Source organism: Bombus bifarius, unplaced genomic scaffold, assembly GCF_011952205.1.
Source record: "Bombus bifarius isolate JDL3187 unplaced genomic scaffold, Bbif_JDL3187 scf7180000010271, whole genome shotgun sequence".
Taxonomy (NCBI): domain Eukaryota; kingdom Metazoa; phylum Arthropoda; class Insecta; order Hymenoptera; family Apidae; genus Bombus; species Bombus bifarius.
In genome coordinates, this window is record NW_022885586.1 from 1,496,757 (window position 1) to 1,518,183 (window position 21,427).

The 21,427-nt window shown below is 40.2% G+C and overlaps 2 protein-coding genes across 4 annotated transcripts; both read left to right on the forward strand.

Moving 5' to 3' along the window:
• Positions 1–791: 791 nt before the first annotated feature.
• LOC117216461 (atrial natriuretic peptide-converting enzyme-like) lies at positions 792–18,354 on the forward strand. Of its 2 annotated transcripts, XM_033463166.1 has the most exons (14): positions 792–888; positions 2,772–2,895; positions 2,984–3,120; positions 9,585–9,768; positions 12,774–12,987; positions 13,535–13,906; positions 14,248–14,480; positions 14,571–14,777; positions 15,426–15,639; positions 15,800–15,945; positions 16,012–16,183; positions 16,632–16,879; positions 17,632–17,750; positions 17,868–18,354. In XM_033463166.1, the coding sequence occupies exons 3-14, from the start codon at positions 3,073–3,075 to the stop codon at positions 18,039–18,041; spliced, it is 2,331 nt and encodes a 776-aa protein (XP_033319057.1). In that variant the 5' UTR covers positions 792–888; positions 2,772–2,895; positions 2,984–3,072; the 3' UTR covers positions 18,042–18,354. The 2 variants fall into 2 exon arrangements, with proteins under 2 accessions (XP_033319057.1, XP_033319056.1); XM_033463165.1 differs by having other exon boundaries at positions 2,772–3,120.
• A 175-nt stretch (positions 18,355–18,529) lies between these two features.
• LOC117216462 (pyridoxine/pyridoxamine 5'-phosphate oxidase) lies at positions 18,530–20,726 on the forward strand. Of its 2 annotated transcripts, none has more exons than XM_033463167.1 (6): positions 18,530–18,723; positions 19,145–19,293; positions 19,442–19,565; positions 19,628–19,702; positions 20,247–20,449; positions 20,519–20,726. In XM_033463167.1, exons 1-6 carry the CDS (start codon positions 18,616–18,618, stop codon positions 20,646–20,648), a joined length of 789 nt encoding a protein of 262 aa, XP_033319058.1. In that variant the 5' UTR covers positions 18,530–18,615; the 3' UTR covers positions 20,649–20,726. The 2 variants fall into 2 exon arrangements, with proteins under 2 accessions (XP_033319058.1, XP_033319059.1); XM_033463168.1 differs by having other exon boundaries at positions 18,542–18,723; positions 19,442–19,541.
• Positions 20,727–21,427: the final 701 nt, after the last annotated feature.

The following is a 21,427-nucleotide window of genomic DNA, read 5'->3' on the forward strand; positions in this document are numbered from 1 at the left end:
TATGTAGGTGAACGAGCGAACGCGTACCATCGGTATTTAGTGAATTATTTAGAACTAATACGTGTATGGAAAATATTTACGTATATGGTGTATATCAATCTTACTGGCGTAAACTTTGAACAAATATTTGTACAATTTCTGAAAGTCAAGATTCTCGTAACTGTGTCAATCAAACAATTTTTCCCTACTCGCTTAGATTAATAATGTTATCGTTCAACCGTTTCACGATTAAATGTTTTTTAACATGTTTTAAGGATATTTCTCTTTATGAATTATTGATAGTATACGTTATACATAATACATAATTATATTATACATTATTTTACTTGCGTAACTTAAATACGTTTAGATTATAAGAATAGACCTAATTGTAAACAATTAGTGGGGTAACAGGTAAACGGTATATGTATATACTTGAGGCATTTCTGTGAAGGAGAAGGGCGCGTGTACGTTTCTCGGGGTCATTAATCGTGGCGGTAGTCTGTCGAGTGCACATTCGTGTGTATACCACGCTCCCCGAAGGTTCGGCTGTCGCGTTAACGGTTATTTCTTTCTGTGATACGAAGAAAGAGGATCGCCTTGACGAGCGCACGGTTGCTTCGTAGAGTGTGAAAGGCCGACTTAACGTTCCCGGCAGTCGAAGAGGGAAATGTTTCCGGTACGACCGACACAGCTGTCATCGAATAACAGCCAACCTTTTTCCAGTGAAACGAAACGGTGATGCTGTATGAATCTTGGTGTATATCTCGCGTGTACGATCATTTTCGTGAATAAAATCCGATTGTGAGAAAATATAAAGCGAATATAGAGAATGGTTCGCAACAGTGATACAAATTGAACGATCAACCAGCGAAAGATTTACGCACACGAGGATTTACAAAAAGAAAGGTACGTTTAAAAATATCTGTATCTTTGTATCTTGTTATTTTTCTTCCCCGTGTATATATATTTTTGTTTTTAACGTTATGTTTTATCTTTTCGTACTTTTATTTCTAATTCTTTTCAATACACTCTGTATCTTGTAATCATTTCTAGAAAAATCACGTTATTTGTGTGTTCCTTTGGTATTTTTTATCTTTTTGTATTATTGTCGTATCAGTGATTTATTTTGTATTTTTTAATGTTTATTTTCAGCCCTTTTTAATATGTTCTGTATTTAATAATAGTTGTACAATGTTCATGTTCTTCGCGTTCTCGGAACGTTTCTCAAACGTCTTTTTTAAACGGCATGTTTACTTATCCCTCGTATTAATCCTAATCGTGTAACGCAGGTGGCACGGTCTTAGTCGTAATCGAAATCGATACTGTTCAAAGACAGCATTAATTTCCATCCGCGATCTACCCTTGAAATTCGATAGTCCACTCGTACGTCAAGAATGCGATATACTATAACGTAGAATTAAGTTCATTGACAATCTGCTGTCTCGAGGATAAGAAAGATAGTAGCCAATGTTGTGCCACGGAATTCAGGATTTAAGTAGTTACCCTTGAAAAGTTAATCCGAACGAGCAGTTTCGAGCGTAGCCAAATTCCTTGGGAACAGGTTAAAGCTAAAAATATTCGTTAGATTTCTTTTTTTTTTACAACCTTTCACATTCGAACGTGGCGTGGAATTTTACATAGACCACCGTTTCGCTGGACTCTTGGATATTCCGCGTCTTATTTATCAAGATGAACCGACTATCTCGTACAATTCGACTGCGGAAATTTATGCAAATTTATATTCTTATCAATGCCACCAAAGCTAGCGTTTATAGTTAACATGTATGAAATTTAAGATATTTTTTAACGTAAATCACGCGGACTAATATCGATCAATCCTGCTGCGTCCTTTGAAGCATTCCCACGCGTAATCGTGTTTTCCAAAAAATCCTATGAAAGATGAGAAATATGATTTATCATATTTTCCACTCGTGGCCTTCGTGCATATTTTCCTACACGTGTTTCTACGCATTTTTGAATCTTTGAATCTCTCATAAATGTATAAAAATTCGCGATCTATGGGCTACGATCTCGCACAAAATCATAGGCAATTCGATTATTCGGTTTTCCAGCGAAGCTTCGAAAAACGTCGCGTTGCGTCGTGTCGTATCGTGTCGTGGAGAACCGGTAATGACGTGAAAGTGCATCCAGGAGCGAAGGAGCGATCTAACCAGCGGGTCTCCGTTCCCCTGGCAGTCTGGTTTCGTTCGACACAGTCTCCTTGGCTCGTAGTCGGCTCCGACTCGATCGAAGAAATTGTTCCTCGCCAGTCTCGACTATCGATCCGTTTATGCAATCGAACGTAAAAAAAAAAAATAAAAAATAAAAAATTCCTCGCTAATTTTCGACTTTATTCGTCTGGGAAATCGAGTCTGAATTTCTCACGACAGCTGTCTATGATTATTCCCGCGCACCTGTGTTAGATAGCGCTGGCCGATATTTTGCATCGCGTTATTAACAGGCACGTTATGGAAGAAAGTAACAATTAAAAAATTGATAGAAGAAAGTGAATTATCTGAAATCTGTGTAGACTGTAGACTGTACGTGGTAAAAATTAAAGAAACTAATAAAGGCGCAATGCGACAGTGTCAAGTGCATTCTTTCGGATAAGATTTTCGGATATCGCGCAATTTTGCGCCAAGTGCACTAATTTCTTCGCTCGTGGTATTCCTAATAGCAGTCGGCGGCGCGTCTTAAATACTCGTGTTTGTGTATACGTACACGCGTATGTTTGTGTGTGTACGCGCGCGCGTTTCGTCCTATTGTAATTGCTGACTTTTTTTGCATAGGTATCAAGAAGCGAAGGATATTGAACCGGAGCAAGAGGAGGACAAAGTGTGGAAGCGCAAGTACATGGAACTAATCTCGTCGGATAAAGGTTGTTGCCTCGCAAAGAACGGACGATTATCGGAGGTATTTGGTACAGTGCATAGAAACTAAGAGCGTAAATCGATATTCGGGGGATAGTCGGCAAAGGCTAACGAAACGAAACGAAATTCAGTTTTACGATGACGTTGGCGCGCCTTCACGCGGCAAATATACCGAAGAAACGTTGACGAAGCTGAAAGGAATCGTTTCTACGGCTGAAAGATGACCGTCGCGATGGAGCACAAGCGTAAGAGCTCGTGGGATTCGAAGGTGAGACGAATGTGGCGCACTTTCCCCCTGTACGCGCTTTCCTCGTTACCATCTTACTCGGGTCTCGCGGTTAATTAACTAGCTGGTCCCCGTGTGAAATCGTACGTGAAAAGAAAACGTAAAATCGATGAGAAACGATGAACGGTCGACAAAAATGCCTATTGTCTCGAACGAAAGTGTAACGCGGAACGATGTTTCCTCCCTGGTAGAAACTTTCGGAATGGCATTAACACGCTTTAAAATAGGAGACTGCAAACGCGATCCGCGAAGAAATCGTAAGCTAAAGCTACGTGAATTATTTTTGCGGTTACGTTGCACGCGCTCATTAACCGAATTACTTGCGCACGCTGCGGCAAACTGATAACTTGCGCAAACGGCCGAATCACCCTTGAGGCGGAACGGCGAGGTGCAAAAAGGAACGAAAAGAACTTTTATCGCTGTTATTCTTCTATCGCGGGAAGACCGCGTTGTTAACGTCAGAACTATCGATCTTTAATACGTGGCAATATGTTAATACTAATATTTTATATTTAATATTTGATCGTAGATACGACATACATACTTGCTTAGAATTAACTCTTAACGTTTATAGAAATCTTTTCCGGGTATACTATGTATTACGCAAAAGATTTTATAAGACGTACGGCGTGGCATGATTATCGTCGTTAGACTGGATTTTTATGTAAATTCGTATTTTTGTGAATATAGTTAAAAAAGAGAAAGTAGAACTTTAATCGAAAACTGTTTTACCCAGCAAATATTATTGGAAACGTTATACTTTGGGTATTTTTCGTGCTACGTGTATTTCGCATAAATTTGCACTTTGAAATTTCGTATAAATACATAAAAATCCACAATCTAAAAAACGACGGTTTGATTGGCTGGGTAATTTTTGTGTTAATATCGGAGAAGCGTCCTGCAATGCGTCGTTTCTCCGCAGACTCATCGACCTTGTTCTCCATTGACCCCGAATGATGCGGCGTATGATGCCGAATACCTACGCATTCGATGGAGAACTAGGTTGACTGAAACAAAGAACGACGTGTTAGCTGGGTTCGGTCGCCTTGGGTTAAGCCGACATCTCCTCTCTTCTCGATATACCGTTACTTCGCTAGTAGCACCCGATCTGTCGATTGGTATTCCGCTCGAGTTGTACGAATGACATTTGTCACGTGCTGCGCGATGGTTTTCAGAGAATTCCCCATTAAAACGTAGGCGCTTAACGCTCACTTTTCGTTACTTGACCCTTTCGAGGCTAATGGCACGATACGTCCCGTAGTAACTGCGGTAACTTCTAAACAAACTGCTGCATTCATTTTTAAAACTTTTCCGACATCGCTGAGACCTATTTTAAGACATTGGATTCCGCGACAAATGGAAAAGAATGAAAAATTATACCGAGTCTATGTTTTTCAAATTTAGCTGAATCACAGGTGTCTATGTTACCATTGTATTAACGTCGTTGCTTGTTTTCCTAGTTTAAGTTGTGTTTCTATAGCAGACAGAAGGTAAACTTACCATGTTCTTTCCCCTTTGAACGATATATTTAGACAAATTTATTTTTCAAGCCAGTTTTATCATCACATACAGGCCTTTTCGTATTATTCTTGCTTCGTTGTTATAAAATAGGCGTTTGAAACTGCTGATGAAAGTGATTAGTATAGAAGGGTTAATAGGACTTGGCGGGTCAATATCCAATAGACTCTATCGATATCGTAAGGTGGAAAAAAGCGGAGGTTACGAAAGGCGCCGGACCTTCCTCCCCGTCCGGAGAAAACGAGAGAAAACGATTGTCGTTGGTAGATAAGAGTCGCTTTAAGGCGATAACGATTGCTCTGCATTTAACTATTGGTCTGTTATGGTTAGGTGCACGCACGTGCTCCGTGTACCGGCACACCGCTGACCGATTGTAATTTCAAGCAAGCAGAACTCGTTCCTAGATTCTTGCTCTTTTGGAAAGGTAGTCCGACGTTTGGAATAACGGTAATAACGGTCAAGAAAGTCACGAGGAACCGGGCGAGCCAATGAAACTTGGTAGATTCTTTCCGTGGGTCGATGACACCGTTTCTTTCTTTCTGCGACAGACAGTCGTTCGATTGACGTCTACCTTTATCTCGAATTTAGAGAAATTCGTACGACTGCGCTTCAATCGTAAGAAAATTTTTAGAAGAGTACGTAGTACCGTCCGTAACTTGTTGTCGCGTACTGTTCGTATTTTTATTGCACTTTCAACGTTATGATAGAAGAACTCTACCGCAGATTCTTTACCTTTTTGCATGTCCGAGTTAAAAGATTGAAACGAGAAATATATACACATGGTTCGGGTTTCACGCTTATCTTTGATTTTGCAATAATTTGAAAGCGTCGTCTTGGCTGACGCCAACGGCGAAAATCGACAAAGAAAAGCCGATCTGACGATCTATTCTTACGGTTGGACGATTATCGTTCGACTCTATCCTAGCGGAACAAGAATGATCGAACTGACTTTCACGAAAACATCGCCAATGGAAAGCGCTTTTCTAACGTGCCCCGTCAGCTCTTGATTTTTCTCGGTCTTAAAGTCATCGACCGTGTCCATTAACGGAAGCCTTCTCAACTAGTCCGAGCGCATTTTAATCTCTTCGACCGATCTCTCTGGACCTCGTCGTTTACCGACACTGAATTCTACTTTCCACACCTGATGCGCTCAAATTTCAATTGACCGTTCTCGCCGCTAAGCATTCGATTAACCGGATGGCGAAATCATCGACAGCGATACATATCTAAGATACTCGAACAATTTGATATCCAAGTGTGGGAAATTCGTATAAAACGATACTCCTTAGATCTGTGTAACTTCTTATCTCGCGAAATAAATTCTCCAATTATAATTGTATCTACTAGATATTGCAATGCAATGATAATGCTATGGGCAAATATTTGCATACACGTCTTCGGCACAATACGATATAGGATTAAAATTCGTAAATTGATATCGACACGGTGTGTCTGTTCCAAATACTCCAATTATATCGAACTTCCAATGTGCTTATGCCACTTATCTTTCTTTTAATCTTTCTCGTTGTTTCGTTGCGGATCATGGGTTGCCTTTCGTCAGAAGTTGCCGTTCCTTTAGCGAGAAAAGATCGAGTCTCTTGACCTTTTCGCTGTATTGCATCGCCAAGGAAAGAATTACTTTTACCAACCAACAGCGAACGCGTCCGCTAGAGAATTTTCGTTTGCCACGGTATAATTTTACAGCCGCGTATCTTCCATGATTGATCGTGCTCGATTAGCACAAAAGGTATAAGCCTTATTGCGAAACGTTGCTTTATTAAATGAGCATTTCCTACGAAAAGCCTGATCGAAGGCTATTATCGAATTAGGTTCGAAGAATACAAAGGTTCCGTGCTCAAACTTTCATTCCACTTTCGTAATATCTCTGCGCGCCATTGTTCGCCAAATACACCCCTCGATAGCTGTTTCTTACGTAACACGCGAACAAAATCCCCGTTTGCTTCGAACGCCGCCAGAAATACTTCTTCGCTTCTGCCGATCGTTCCAACCTGTGAGTCGCAGTTTCCTTAGAAATAATCGAGACGGGAGGATGGTTTTTACGCAATCGGACGTAGGCGCGACGAAAGAGAAGGAAAACTCAAAAGTTTGGTATTCGATTTGCGAGGGAAGGGAACACGTTTGGCTTTCAGGCTACACTGGAATTCGCTCGCACTACGTCGGAATATGAGTGCAACTAACGCTGTAAGCGTGAAAATGCCTTGGTCGATTTGCGACAGAAGCACACGAGTGTTGTTAGCACCTGTAGTTTAAAGTTTCCTTTCAATAAATGCGATTCTACTGTACTCGGTTAAAATGTTCTATCTAGCATTTTTTCGTCTTTCCAGATACGTTCTTTACTTTTCAATCCTTTAGAAACGGTCGTTAATCGCGAAACACGGTTACCGTGAATGGGCGACGTCGTTTATTGATAACTGCATTGGTCTTGTCATCTTTCTACGTTTGGGGCCACGGTTTACGGAACTGTACGAATACTCGAACATTTAGGTAAATACATACGTGTCGTACAGGCTGTTACAGAACAATAATTAGATTTTTTTTTATCGAATGAGAAAAAGACAAGCGCGTCACGCACGATGAAACTTTAGTTTCGCTCCGTTTCAAAGTGATCAAGTAAGACGTTGTAAGGAGAGCAGTTTAGTATTTGTGCGATGGTCGGAGCTCGTCGAAAGGAGCATCGAAACTTGGCATCGGCTGAAAAGGTACGATTCGCCGGTTCTTTGGTACGGAGCGTGTGCCAAGCGTAACATTTGAACGAGGGCGTAGGCCCGTTTGTGGCGCGCCGAGCATTCGCGCGAGTGCACGCGAACCGCGCCTGTGTTGGTGACGAATGTGCACGCGCATCGGTGGCGGGACGATTACACGGCCGCTTACACAGTTAGCGTGCACGTCACAGAAGATAAGCTCATTGCTCCCGACTCTGAATGTGGATTGTTCGACCGATGATCGTACACTGTGCACAATACACGTCAGTCACGAAAACCTACGCTTTTACTATAAACAATAAGTAAATACTAATCAATAAAGGATATAATATATCCCTTAAATGTAAAATATTATAGTAAAAGCGTTAGCTGTATGAATTTTGTGAGTACATCGGGACATATATTGTTAAAAAGTAATACGATCTTTTATTAAGAAAAGGAAGTCGAGAGATATGAAATATAACGCGTTACGAAAATTATGTACGTAAAATTGTTATAGGTGAAAATATTCGTAAAAGTGTAGTAGACTTAAAATTAATTACGATAATTAAGATAGTTATTAATATCGTCTGGGTGGCCTACATAAGCGGCGATAATGTTCTGCTATGTCAATGACGTTGAACAAATTAGAGATTTTGTAACTTGTAGTGTAATTTTATCCCAAGATTCTTAAATCTTACAGTTAAATGTTTTAATTGGTTTCATTGCTTTTAGAAATGTATTAATAATCCTGTTGGTATGAAAGTATAAATAATTTTGCGGCTGCGAGTTTTTCATTTCTTCGATAAGACAGATACAAGGTCCGATAGGTATATACGTAGACTTTCGTGACTGACTCTGTAGCGTGTAAAGACTATATCGTTTATCGTGTACTTGTACAATAGTTGAATGCACGCGCAAAATCGCACGCAACTGGGATCCGACCGAGCGCATGAAACGCGGTTACATAACGCATAATAATATTTCGATAATTAGCACGATGATTACCCTGCCATTTCCACCGTGACACGCTTACTAGCGTCTTAAATTACTGGGTGTAAAAATTAGTCCGATGCATTAGTAGATAAACGAATTTCTGCTCAGATCCCACATATAGGTATTTCTTTGATCGTATTCACAGAGACACGATCCTTCGTACACATCCTCGCTCTAATTACGTCGTATCTGGAAGAATTAAAATCGATCAATTTGAAATTAAGTTGTTATATTTTAGTTTGATAATTGTAGAAATATCTAGATGAAGATTATCCCAACTGACAGGTTAAGCGACGTTCATTACCTCTAATTAACACGATAAAAATCGCTTCGGTAGGAATTCTTTCGCGTAGTCCGTAAGCGGAAGTAGGAGAATTGTTAATGCGAATCGTGCCTCGCCAAGAAATCTTAGTAATCCCTGCTCTGTCCTGTCTAATGCAATCTAGCGAGAGAAGAAAGGAGGGGTACGATGAACTCGCAACGTTTCTCTAAGCGAGAAAAGCAGTACCAGCGACATACATCTTAAAATTTGAACTCTTTGCATTCGCAATGCAATTTATTTTGGTAGACATTTTTTGCGGCGTAAATACAGGATGTATTGTAAGATGATGGAAGCCACTTCTGGCGTGGACAGGATACGGGAGAGGCACTGAAAAAGATTCATATGCACGCGTGTCCCGTATGATCTTGTTTCAAATTTATAGCCATTTTTGTATTTCAATGATCCGCAATTGCTCGCTTTCGTAGAAAGTGCTCGAGATATCCTCGGTCTCCATGCAAATTAGCAATCGTCGTATCAAAGAATTCCGCGATTTTTTTATTCCTTTAATCTGTCTATTCTCGAAGTGGGTCTCGTATCATATCGTATCACGGTACATCTTGCATATCTAATTTATAAAGTCATTATACATGAACTCTGAATCGAATCCGAAACTATGCTCGTCAAGCAATAAAATAGTTTGGCAGTTACAGACGTCAGTTACATGTTGGTCCTTAGAAATCAAAATACTCGTCACAAGTAGCTATGATGATCGTTAGACGAGAAGAACTATAAATATGTCGTTCGATAGTCATCGTGGAAGCTTAAAATCTAAAGTTCCCTCTTCTTTCTCAGTCGACGAAAAGGATTGTTCAAAATTCGCCGAGTACACAGGGTTGATCGAGCTTTCTCTTACAACCTTTTTCATCTTTCTTCACGCTAGCAGCGACGAATCGACCTTTCTTTTTCAGATATCGGTAAGCACGGTAAGCACGAGAAGATTCAGCCGTGCAGGAACGCCGAGTTCGATCCTGTCGTCGGACAGTGACATTCGATTTACGAGGAAACTCGGTGGACAGTATCGTTGCGGATGCTGCGTGTTAGCCGCATTCTTGCTTTTCCTCCTCTTCTCTGGAGTCTCCATATATCTTGGCTGTAAGTATAACACTCAATTTTCGGGCTATTTACGTAAAATAGAAAGTCTGTATCAACTTGCTGGAAATGGCGTATTTGCCTAAATTTAAATTTGCTCAGCCAATACTAACGAAAGTTTGTTCTGTCGTTAATTATGAATCAGACTGAAAGAGAAAATGAAATATATAATATGTATAATAATTCTCCGCCAGCATTTTTCCTCTATCTCTTATATTATATCTTCGATTAAAATATATCCGACATGTAACATAAATCTTGTTGACTGTCGCTGTGATTATTGATGCTTTTCTAGATTATGTCGTTTCTTCTGCTAATTTATGCTGTGTTTCGTAAATATGCCGGCCTAGAGGCTTGATAATTCCTAGTTGCTGTTTGTCAAGCACAGAAGGTGCAGCACGAGCGAGTACGAAGATCACTCAGCCAAGGAATTCGAAGTGCGCGGAAGGTTTCGTTCGTGCGCTTTCTCCGCGGACTTATACGCGATACGACCGATGCCGTAAATGAAATTACTGCACGGTTAACCGACGCTTTGGTGGACGTGAAACTACTTCGAAATGCACGACGCTTGTTTCGCAAGACGGACGAACTCTTCACGCTGTACGAACATTTTGTCAAGCGTAAAGTGTGATCGTCTTTTCTCGTTTGCAAGAACTTGCGTACGTTCCGCTTTACGGATACGTGTACTTCACCTTGAAATTGCTTTCGATCGTACGATGAAGAAGCAAACGAAGCGTAGCATGCGTCAGAGAGGAGTCGTCGTCTAATTGATGCAGATTCGTTGTTAATATTCATACGTAGATAACGGTGAATGCCGACGAAGGGAAGGTTTGGCGGTAGAACAGATGGATTTAAAGATTCCAGTTATAGTATTTTACGCGACAGATGGTCTCTAAATTTCTAGAATGTTTAAGCGTTTGAATAGCTGCCTTGGTACAGAGAAATAATATACATTGCCTTAGTGGGAACTGCGTGCGAATACTTGCCATGGAAAACTTTTATGTTCACATTGTACGTGTTATGTGAAAGGTTTTCAAATTTTGTTAGCATTGTAACGCGACACGACTGTTTGCAAATGTATATAGAAATTATATAATATTCATTACAACATATATGTATTTAGTAAAGAGTTAGTATGCAGCACGAATAATCGTGCAAATACCTATTTATTACTTTTTTTTTTTTTTACAACTTTGCTTTTACTTTCGATTGTTAATTTTATCATTATCTGGTATAAATCCAAAATTCCGATCGATCTGCTACGCTTCCCTGATAATCTGATTGTACTATCGTGTTTCGTACGAACCCAGCAGGTGTTCTAATGACTATGAGCAGGTGCACCTGGCTGTATCTTGTTGAGGAATCGTTGCTACGATCTGGACGTGCGTATCGTTTGGTGAGCGAAGAAAACCGAACAAAAAGAGGAAGAGGACGATGCGGCCAGAGCCCATTGAGGTCTTTCAGCGTGCAAACATAACGGTCCGACCGAGTTACCGAGAAAATACGTTTACGTACACAGATCGGCTCTTTTATTCTCGAACGATCTACGTATCCTTCGATGAAGTTAGTAGAATTGTCGGACGGGAACCGATTTACGAGAAAGGAAAGCGAATACAGTCGTGACGAAGCATAAAGCCTGCGCTCTATAATTCTTGTAGTATACGGGCAAAGAGAGGCAAAGGTCGAAGAAGATGCACGATCGCGTGGAGGTCCAGCAAAGAGGCCTTGAAAGTAGCGAAGCTAACGGTCTGACCGAGTTGTCGAGCCGTCCTGCCTGTCACCCCTCCAACATTCGACCTCAAAGGGGGGATCCGTGTCCTTGAATCATTTCGATGCTTCATCATACTAACCGAATTCTCCTTTCGAAAGTATTTCGCGTTCAAGGAATCGCGAAACGACGTGGTACAGACTGTCAAACTCATCCAGTGATTCACGAAAGTATTCGAACGCTTATTTAACGTAGCACACTTTTATCGTACACATGTGTTATAAATATCTTATAGCTTCTATATACAGTTCCAGAATAGTTGGAAAATTTATCAATTCGATCCTGATAGTCTTGCGTCGTTGTAGCATCGATTTTTTTGAAATTTCGTACAACGTAATACATGCGTGAAAATCGTCAATTGTAAGCGTTGCAATACTTTCGTACGTCATTGTATTATACTAGAAATCTGTTTCTGGTGTATAATGAAAACGATGTTATTGCTGTTGACGTTGCTTGCGCGGTAGAGCCACAAGCCGCAGAAGATCGCTCGCTTGCCGCAAGAAACTGTATCGCGAAGCGAAAAAATAATCTCTGTGGAGTAAAAATAATCGACCAAAGGCACGGTGAAAGGTGAGCCTCCAGCCGTATTGCTGTTGGTGCCCGATTGCCCTCGATACTTTAGTTTATGTTTACGGTATCGGTCGAATATTAACTAGGAAAAATTGATAGCGGTTTTTAATATAAAAGAACGGCTGACGCCGCGTTTGTACAGACACGTCTCGTTACTATCACGTTCGAGAGAACGTGTTGTTTCAAGATGGAGTATTAGAAAGTATCATTTAGCGATCTGATGGTCGCAAGATGGAAATCGGCCGATTATCCCGCAGTGAAATCTGTTTATTTCCCTTTTCCCGCGCCCTCGGGTAACTGCCAATTACGGTAAATGGAATCGATCGATAATTATCGACATTGTAGATAACAGCCGGTTTTCGTTTCATTCTTAAGGACAGCGCCGTGACATCGATTAATCGCTACCCTGTGCTTCACAATGTAAATTACAGATATTTATGAGAAACTGCAACGTTTCACACGTAAAGTTACACATAATATAATTATGCTCTACCGTTCGAGAGTATCTTATTTTTAATAAGATGTATTTCAACTATAAAATTACCGTCATCGTTTAAATTCGAAAATTTGGAAACTCGGAAGCCCGAAGTGCGAATATTTGGAAATACAATGTTAACAAGTTGAGGTAATTGTTCGAGTTTGCGATAGCGTTTAACCTGTGTGCTTTCAGACACGTTCCTAACATCGGATCCCCCGGGTGATCAGATTTTCTTGGCGACATTCCGAGTGATCGAAGGTGATTCCTTCGTTTCGGAATTGGCAGACCCCTCCACCGAAGCCTTTCGAATACGAGCACGGGAGTATCGCGACCGACTTAATCTTATCTTCCGCCGCAGCTGGCTGAGAATCTCTTTCCTCGCTGTGGAGATACTGGCGCTCGATGGGTAAGTATACTTGCGGAAGCAAAATAGCATGATCGTAGGTTTACATGTTTCAAACACCGACACGGTAATTTAACTTTCTATTAAAATTACTATTAAAAACTGAACTCACGAAGGAAAGTTTAATTTAAAAGATTTCTCTGCGAACAAGAATACAAATTCGTCGGTTTGCGACGATTAAGGAGGATTAGTCTTTATCGTTTATACGCCAGTTTATTAGTTTAGACTTTGATATGTTTAAAACAAATGCGCGGTTGAGTACTCGAAAGAGCAATTACGAAGAGAAATTCACTTGTCGAATGATGTCATAGATCCATTAAAATGCATATGTTTCATTCGAAAACGAAATTGTAATTCGAAGAAAGCCGCTGATTCGCTCGAATCCGTATCGTTATTTTCATATTGAAACATCGAAAGCCGAGTTGTCTTCCTTGAAATTTTACCGATGTCACGAGCAAGAGAAAACCCAGCTATCTCCACACTTTCTCGTGACTTCACACTATCCATATTTTTCTAACCGGCAACCATTTGTCGCAAATAAACTGTACAGATCCGAAGGTGAGAATTTGGCCGTACATTTCGAGATTCGATTCGATCCACGATACCAGACAATCAGCACTGCCGATGTCGTGGAAATTCTTAGACGGGAGATCGATCCTACAACCTCGAAATATTTAACAAATCTAACGATCGACTCGCAGAGCCTCGAAGTTCAAGAGAGCTTGACAGCTCTAAACGCTCAAGTCGCTCAACAAACGACAGTTTCGACGCCACCACCGACCACCACACCACCGCCTCCTAGAAGATGCACCAGTTTGGATTTATCTTACTGCAAACATCTGCCATACAACGTTACTTCGTATCCGAATATATTGGGACACCGTTCATTGGCCGACGTGGAGGAGGACGTGATCGCTTTCAGGTGAATATCAAGCCGCGGTCTCCGAGCAAAGTTTCCCAAATAGAGCGAATATGGCAGAGGTGACGCATCGTTGATCTCTTGAAGAGAAGACACGAAGATGACAGTTCTCTTGCTTTTACGTAGACTTAGTTAAGTTAAATTGTCTGGAATGGTGTCATTAATACGTCAAATGGAAAAGGATATTTCAGAATTAGAAAAAGTCGATTGTCGACTTCGATGTGTCATTCTTGATCTATTTCTTATTTTACTAAAAGAAAGTCGAAGTAATGGAGAAATTCTGATGATCCTGTGTGCAACAGTCGCTTTACTCGATCGTTGTTAATACAAATTTTCTGTCACAGGGAGCTAGTGGATGCGGAATGTTACCGATTAGCGTACGACTTTGTGTGCCAAGTATTGCAACCAGCCTGCGTATCGAACCAACCGGAAGACCTGCTACAGCTACCATGTAGAAGTTTCTGCAGAGAATTCTGGAGCGGATGCGGCAGCCGACTTCCGGACAGAATTAAACGCCTACTGGATTGTTCGAATTTCCCGGAGTACGCGGACCAAGGTGGTTGCAGAGCAAAGCCAGGTGAACGATCGTAACCTTTCGCTTGCCAAGCAACGCGGAAATTATCAAGTGTCACGGACCTTTGTAATTACGGCATAATCGTTATCGTAGGATGCGTGCAAGCACTTCAAGCGAAAGCATTGTCACCGAGAATTTGCGACGGCGTGATCGATTGCCCTGACCTTTCCGACGAGAAAAATTGCGCTTATTGTCGCGACGGTCATATGCATTGCGGTGTAGGTAGAACTTGCATTCCACGTAGCAAGAGATGCGATGGAAAAGCGGACTGCGCCAACGGCAGTGATGAAAAAGATTGTCGTATGTATGGTCAGTGGAAGCGGCGTAGAGAGGTCGTAAAATCGGGGCAAAGTTAAGGTTTATGAGTTTCAAGAACCGACCCAACTGGTTGATAACGTTGGCAGAACATAAGAATTTCTTATGCTGTTCGCGTAATCAAATACTCGCTTGCACGGTTTAACAACGATCGATAATAAAGCGCTAAAGGGGACATTTTTATAATTTGTTCTCTTCAAATGCTAATAAATGACAAAGTTAAACACGTCAATAGCTAGATATATCTTAATTTTGAGATACAAGTTTCTGGTAACTTTACACGCGCTCACACATATACACAAATACTTATTTTCTATGTATGATTCGTTAAAACAACTAAAGAAATAAGTGTTAAAGCGTTAAAGAGAAATATTTTTGATGTATCGTGTAAAGATCATGTACAAGATCGCAAGACTGATAGCTGCGTGCCGTTCGAAAGGCGAGAATTTAACAAATAATAAAACATACGTGATTTATTAATAACTCCGACATTTGTAATTCGATAAAAATCTTACTATCGCTCATTGACGACAGCCGCGTTTTTTACGACCTCGCCATGTATATCGTTTCCACCTATAACATCGTTCAGCGTCATGCATCGCATACTCGTTCTTGACACCATATATTCTCCAGTATCTCTAGCACCAAGTATTCGATCCGTGAAATCACAACCTTCGGATACACCGTTTGCCGCAAAGTATAACAGCGAAGGGTACGTGGTGTTCAACGAGAAGGGTACTATCGGAAAGCTTTGCACCGCAAATCTGAACGCGACACTGCCAGGAACGGAAATGGAAACCGTTCTCCAAACTGCCGCCAGCTCCCTGTGCAGCTTACTGACTTACACGTGAGTATAATACCCCCTGCTTTGTCTTTTGCAATGTACACAAGCGAGCTGTAATTTGACACGCTGGAACCAGAGAGATGTGAGTGACATCTTTCTGATATCGAGCGAAATGTGTTAAGAAATTTAATTTAATTTAATCGAAGCCTCTTACTTTTCACAGAGGGGTAAAGTCCGTGGAAGTTCGAATCGACGACGAAGAGGATGTTCAATACGTACATATGGAGGATCCGTCGGCAACAGAGATTACGTTTGTTAGAGCTCCCTGTCCGAGCAAGGAAGTCATGTACGTCCGATGCTCTGAATTGGGTACGTTGTAAGAGCTGTTATTTTCCTCAAGTTCACGCTAATGTATAAAATATAACTTACGCTTAGAGTGCGGTGTACAATCTCTACATGCAAAGAGCGGTAGCCGGGGACTTAATAAAATGGCCGAGCCAGGAGATTGGCCTTGGCACGTGGCTCTGTTCAAGGAAGATGTACACGTATGCGATGCTACGCTCGTGGCGGAAAATTGGTTGATTACAACGGCGTCCTGTTTTCAAGGGTACGTTCCACTTATTCCTACATACTCCATTAAAAAATTGAAGTATTTGTAACATTATAATCGGCTATTTGATTTTCAATGGCTCAGTGGAAATACAAGGGATGATTTCTTGCGAGAAAGACTGAGAAACAAGTCACAGTTTTATTCAAAACTTTTTTAATTCGTGTTTGATATAAAGGTTTATAAAATAGTTTAAAAAATATGGTGTACGTTTTATATAAAAAGGTCTTACGTCGACAGCAGGATAGGCTGCCCTTCTTTTTAACTGCGTTACATTAAAATACACTAGAATCTAGAAAATTGTACTTCTTTCTCATATGTTCGCCCAGGATATTCATACGAAGGTGGAGTTATTTGATTATACGAATAACGCGTGGCATTATTATAACCAAAGTTCTGCTATAGCAATCCGTTAACAATTTCTTCTTATATAATAACTCAATTACAGTCAGCCAAAGGCAGAATGGTCCGCAAGAATGGGTACTGTACGCCTCTCGAGCACGTCGCCGTGGCAACAAGAACGTAGAATCGTGGGTATGATTAAATCGCCGGTAGAAGGGAGTACGACTGTCCTATTGAAACTCGATCGACCTGTTACCATGTTTTCGGATTTCGTAAGACCCGTATGTTTGCCTTCGAGTCAGGATCGACCAATGAATGCTACTCATTGCAACACCCTCGGATGGGCCAGAAATCGTGAGTAATCACTAGCGTGATGCATGGGATTCTTGTAATCGAACAATGTACATCGGTGCGGCAAGGTCGCGTTATTTATTTCTTCGATGGATTACGTAAAAATGCGTAATTATGCGTGCCGCTTATTTACCTCATTGGTTGCGTCGACCTTACAATTAGAGGGATGCGAAAGTGAGATACTGGTTGCACAATATCGTTGACAAGATCTTCTCTATTTTAGCTCAAAGTGTTATGTAGATACTATTACCTTATAAATATGTAAGTACCTTGTTGTGGTACTGATTTATTGTCTCGATATGATGAAAAGCAGCTGTTCGTTATTGTATAACCATTGTATAACGAAACCAGTAGACACGCTGAAGCTCCATTTGCATAAAATTGAATTAGCCAGACTAACGCTTCAAAAGTGTGATAATATTAGATATATTTTTGATTGCTTACAAAATTGTATTCATCTGTTTAAGTTTATGTATTCTTAGTTATTCTTAATTTCTGATTTATTATAAATTCCCCCTTCCTATTCGTTAATAGTCAATAATTATAAATAACATTAAACTGTAACTGACATTGATATCAAGAAATTAACGATACAATTGTCATCTGTTTTCCGTGCTCTCGTCGCATTATTTCAATACTTGCTTCTTAATGAATTAACAACATCAGAAATTGAGAAAGCTTGATATTAAGGAAAGATCAAAAAGTGTGCATTTAACGTTTTCGTGTTTCTTAAAAAAACCATCTTCTTTGATCAGGAGATCTACTACAAAGGGTACAGCTTAAGCACAGCGCGATGGAACAATGCGAAAACATCAGTATCGCGTCCGTGAATAGCGTCTGCACAGAACCGGCCTATTCTACTGACGATTGTAATGTAAGTGAGCCACAGCACATATACAAAAGACTCGTTTATCCTTTGTTTCTCGTATGCCGTGATCTTTCGGTGTTCATACACAGTCGGGAATATCTAATTACTGTTTATTGTACACAGGAAGAAGAGGTCGCCGGCAGTCCTATGTTATGTCTTCAGCCGGATGATCGTAGATGGGCGCTAGCAGGTGTCGGAAGTTGGCGAATAGCTTGCTCGAAAGCTGGTGTCGAAAGGCCACGATTATACGATAAAATTTCCTCGAATATCGCTTGGATAAAATCTACGATAGAATAGATTATTTCTTAAAATAGTATTTAACAAATTAATATGAACTGACTGGGACTGAAATTGATATTACAATATACATACGCGATGTAGAATTATTTCATCAAATTTTCCTATCATATCTAACAGACTGTAAAATACGTATTGTAAATTAGCGCGTTAGGACGTATCATGTTATCGTGGGATACATTTCTCGTCTCTATTGTATAGTTTCGTCAAAGATTCGTTGTTGTATCCATTGTTCGTAAAATATCTACATATGTGTTACGGCGTTGTAAAGAAAACTATTTCAGTAAAGTATAAGTAGTCGAAAAACGAATAACACGAAAAATTCCTTTTCTCTGATAGACTTGCGTTCACAGTGCTCGGAAGGTACATTTCTGTTTAATTACGCTTTTAATCGTTATTATTATATAAGACTGTTTGCCTGAAGCTCAGATTTGTCGTGGATTGTCGATGGTGAATGTGCATGGTTGGTATGTAAGGTTTCTTTCTATATCTATCTCCGGTGGTGTTACGAAGGAACTTGTGCGCAGAGTCAAGGTAGGGATGGTGGGAGGTTTTAAGTAGAGTTGCTGAATAAATGCTCTTCAGTTGCATGGCAAACATTGGTCCAGTGAACACGTTGTTGCGACGCGTAACAGCGTGTACACAGATTGGAATTAACCGGCTCGGTGGCATTAGAAATATGGTAAGGAAATCGCAATTGTTAACAAAACGGTTTTTTCCAGCGCATTTGCTTCAGACTGTGAATAACATTACATAACCTACGGAGGCATTCTCTCCCTAAGATTTTAGAGGGTGTCGTATTTCAAACGAGTTACGAGTCACGTTGCAATTGGACACTTTTATTTTTGTTATAAACATATACTGAGCAAATATCTTTGGGGCAATGATAGTACACATGACAGATTAACTGTGCCCATTATCAGTACTTTTCTATCGCGATATTTAACATCAGATTGTAGTACTACTGTCAAATTTCAGGTAAAATGCAAATCATTTATATTTATATTTTAAGTTTGAAAAACGAGTCAATCGTTGAGTCGTTGATTCGAGTGACTGATGTTTTATCATAACTGAGTCCTTTGCGAGAATCGTTGTTTGCTAAGGAATCGAAGAAATTGTCGGATCTTTCGGACCTGGCAAAAATCGAGGAGGTGGTCGATCACCCGGTTGAGTTGTTCAGGATTTGGCGCGATGAGGCACACAGATACAATGCAACGCTGGTGGACATTTGCTGTTTGTCTACTGTTTCGAAGTTAGTATTAACTATTTCGATCATTCCTTTTTGCAAATTGTATCGGTATAGTCTCGATAGCTATATCTTGACATAGTGCTACCGAAATTTTAAAATATTTTTGTCAAACACGTCGCACAAAATCTTCAATGAAACGTCTTTATTTTAGAGACTGTAAGGTGTCTGCGAGGAATGTCGTTCTGCGAGAATTCGATAACGATGGTTTCGTAATCGTAACGGACAGTCGCAGCAAGAAAATCGACAATATAGTGAGCCTGCACGAAAATTTTACAGTTTTGCATCGATCATATCGCATCAAAGGTGTAGCGATTTTGATTGAATTTTATCGTTTCAGGACAATGTTCCATACGCTGCCATGTGTTTCCTTTGGTATCATGTAAACGAACAGCAGCAAAAAATCACGAAACAAGTGAGCAAAAATCGACTATTGCCGTCTTCCTTTCGTCGTACTTTTCATTTTAATTAAAGCATTATGATCGTCGTTCCTTTTTGCTATCGTATGATTATATTTTCATGCCACGACGGGAAGAACGATATACGCCTTGTGAAAGTAGATGATTAAAAAGCCACGTGGGACTATTCCATAGCATGTACTAGCTTATCGTTTACTGGAGAAGATTATCTTTGCATGTTCGGTATTAGTTCTGGAAGAATTCATACGGAAAATATGTTTGCGTGTAGAATACGAAGATAACGTTGTTTATATTTACTGCGGTGTTTATATTAGTATGCATCGATCGTGCGTTTTGTAATTAGGTCGCGGATTTTTATGCGTTTATGGGAAAACGCAACCTTTTAGAATATTTAACTTAAATTTGGAACACTTTTCCAAAATATACTTAACATTGAAAGAAATCTTTGCGCAGATTCCAGTATTTTAATTACCTTCGTAAAACTGAGAATTTGCATAAATACTTGTAGATTATTTATGAGTGATGCGATTGCGTTTATAGGTAAGAGTGGAAGGTACCATGAAGAGATTAGAGAAAGAAAGTTTCAAGCATCTATACGACAGAGAGCCCTTGTTTTGCAAGATACGATCCCATATATGCAATCAAGGACGCGATGTCAATTGGGAAGAACTGAAGCAACGACACGATGAAATATTAGACTCGGTTCGTAGAGGGGAGAATGATTTACCGATGCCGGATCATTTGTAAGTTTATCTAAACTGTACAAATAATCAAGTTGATAAGGAATATTCAATATTTAAATATTCTTCCAGCGTTGGATATAAACTCTTTCCGACGATGATGGAATTTTATTTCGGGGGGGATTGTCTTATAGCCGATCGTATTTTATATCAGAAAGGTGCATCGAACGATTCTTGGGAGAATCATCATATAGCTGCATAATACATTAAATCGACGACAGCCACGATCTTTTTCTATTTGTTTTGTAATAAGATTTTAAAACAATTATTTCGAACATTATGAAGTATTACTTCTAAAACCCAATCGCCATATATCCGATCCTTTTTCGACCAATTTTCACCGATTATCGAGCGATCGTAGCCGAGAAATGAACGAGGAATGAATTGCCCGTAGTCTACAAGGAATTGGTATAAAATACATAAAAGTACGTAAGCGCAATAAAGAACAAAAGTAGAAGGAAGAATCAATAAGATAAGTATATCTCTGTTAATTTTCTATATAACCATAATGAAACCGTAAAATCAAAAATCAACAAAACGAATGTAGGTACTTGTCGCGTTTTTCTCCTGTGATTTTCATATATGTACCATTAACCGAGACCGAGGCGGATAATTCTGCATGAGACTGATGCATTTAGGCGCGCGTTTCAAATTCAAATCCGTTGAGGAGCTACAACATGGCGCTTGCTCTGATTGTAATATTCCTGAAATCAAAACCAATGTATCGGACTGATACAGATCACGTGACATGCGCATAGAATCGTACGCGCAACAAGCGGGTGGACAGTTAGACACCTATCCGCTGGAAGCAGATTTCGTGGCGCTGCGTGCAGGCCTTAACCAGACTAAACGATCTTATACTCATGAGGCATGACACTCCAATACCTGATACTCAACGTATAAAGCGTATCTACGATCCATAGTATGAGCAGTGTTCAGCGGGTCGAGAACACGCTCGGTACTCCGTGAAGAGTTTGAAAA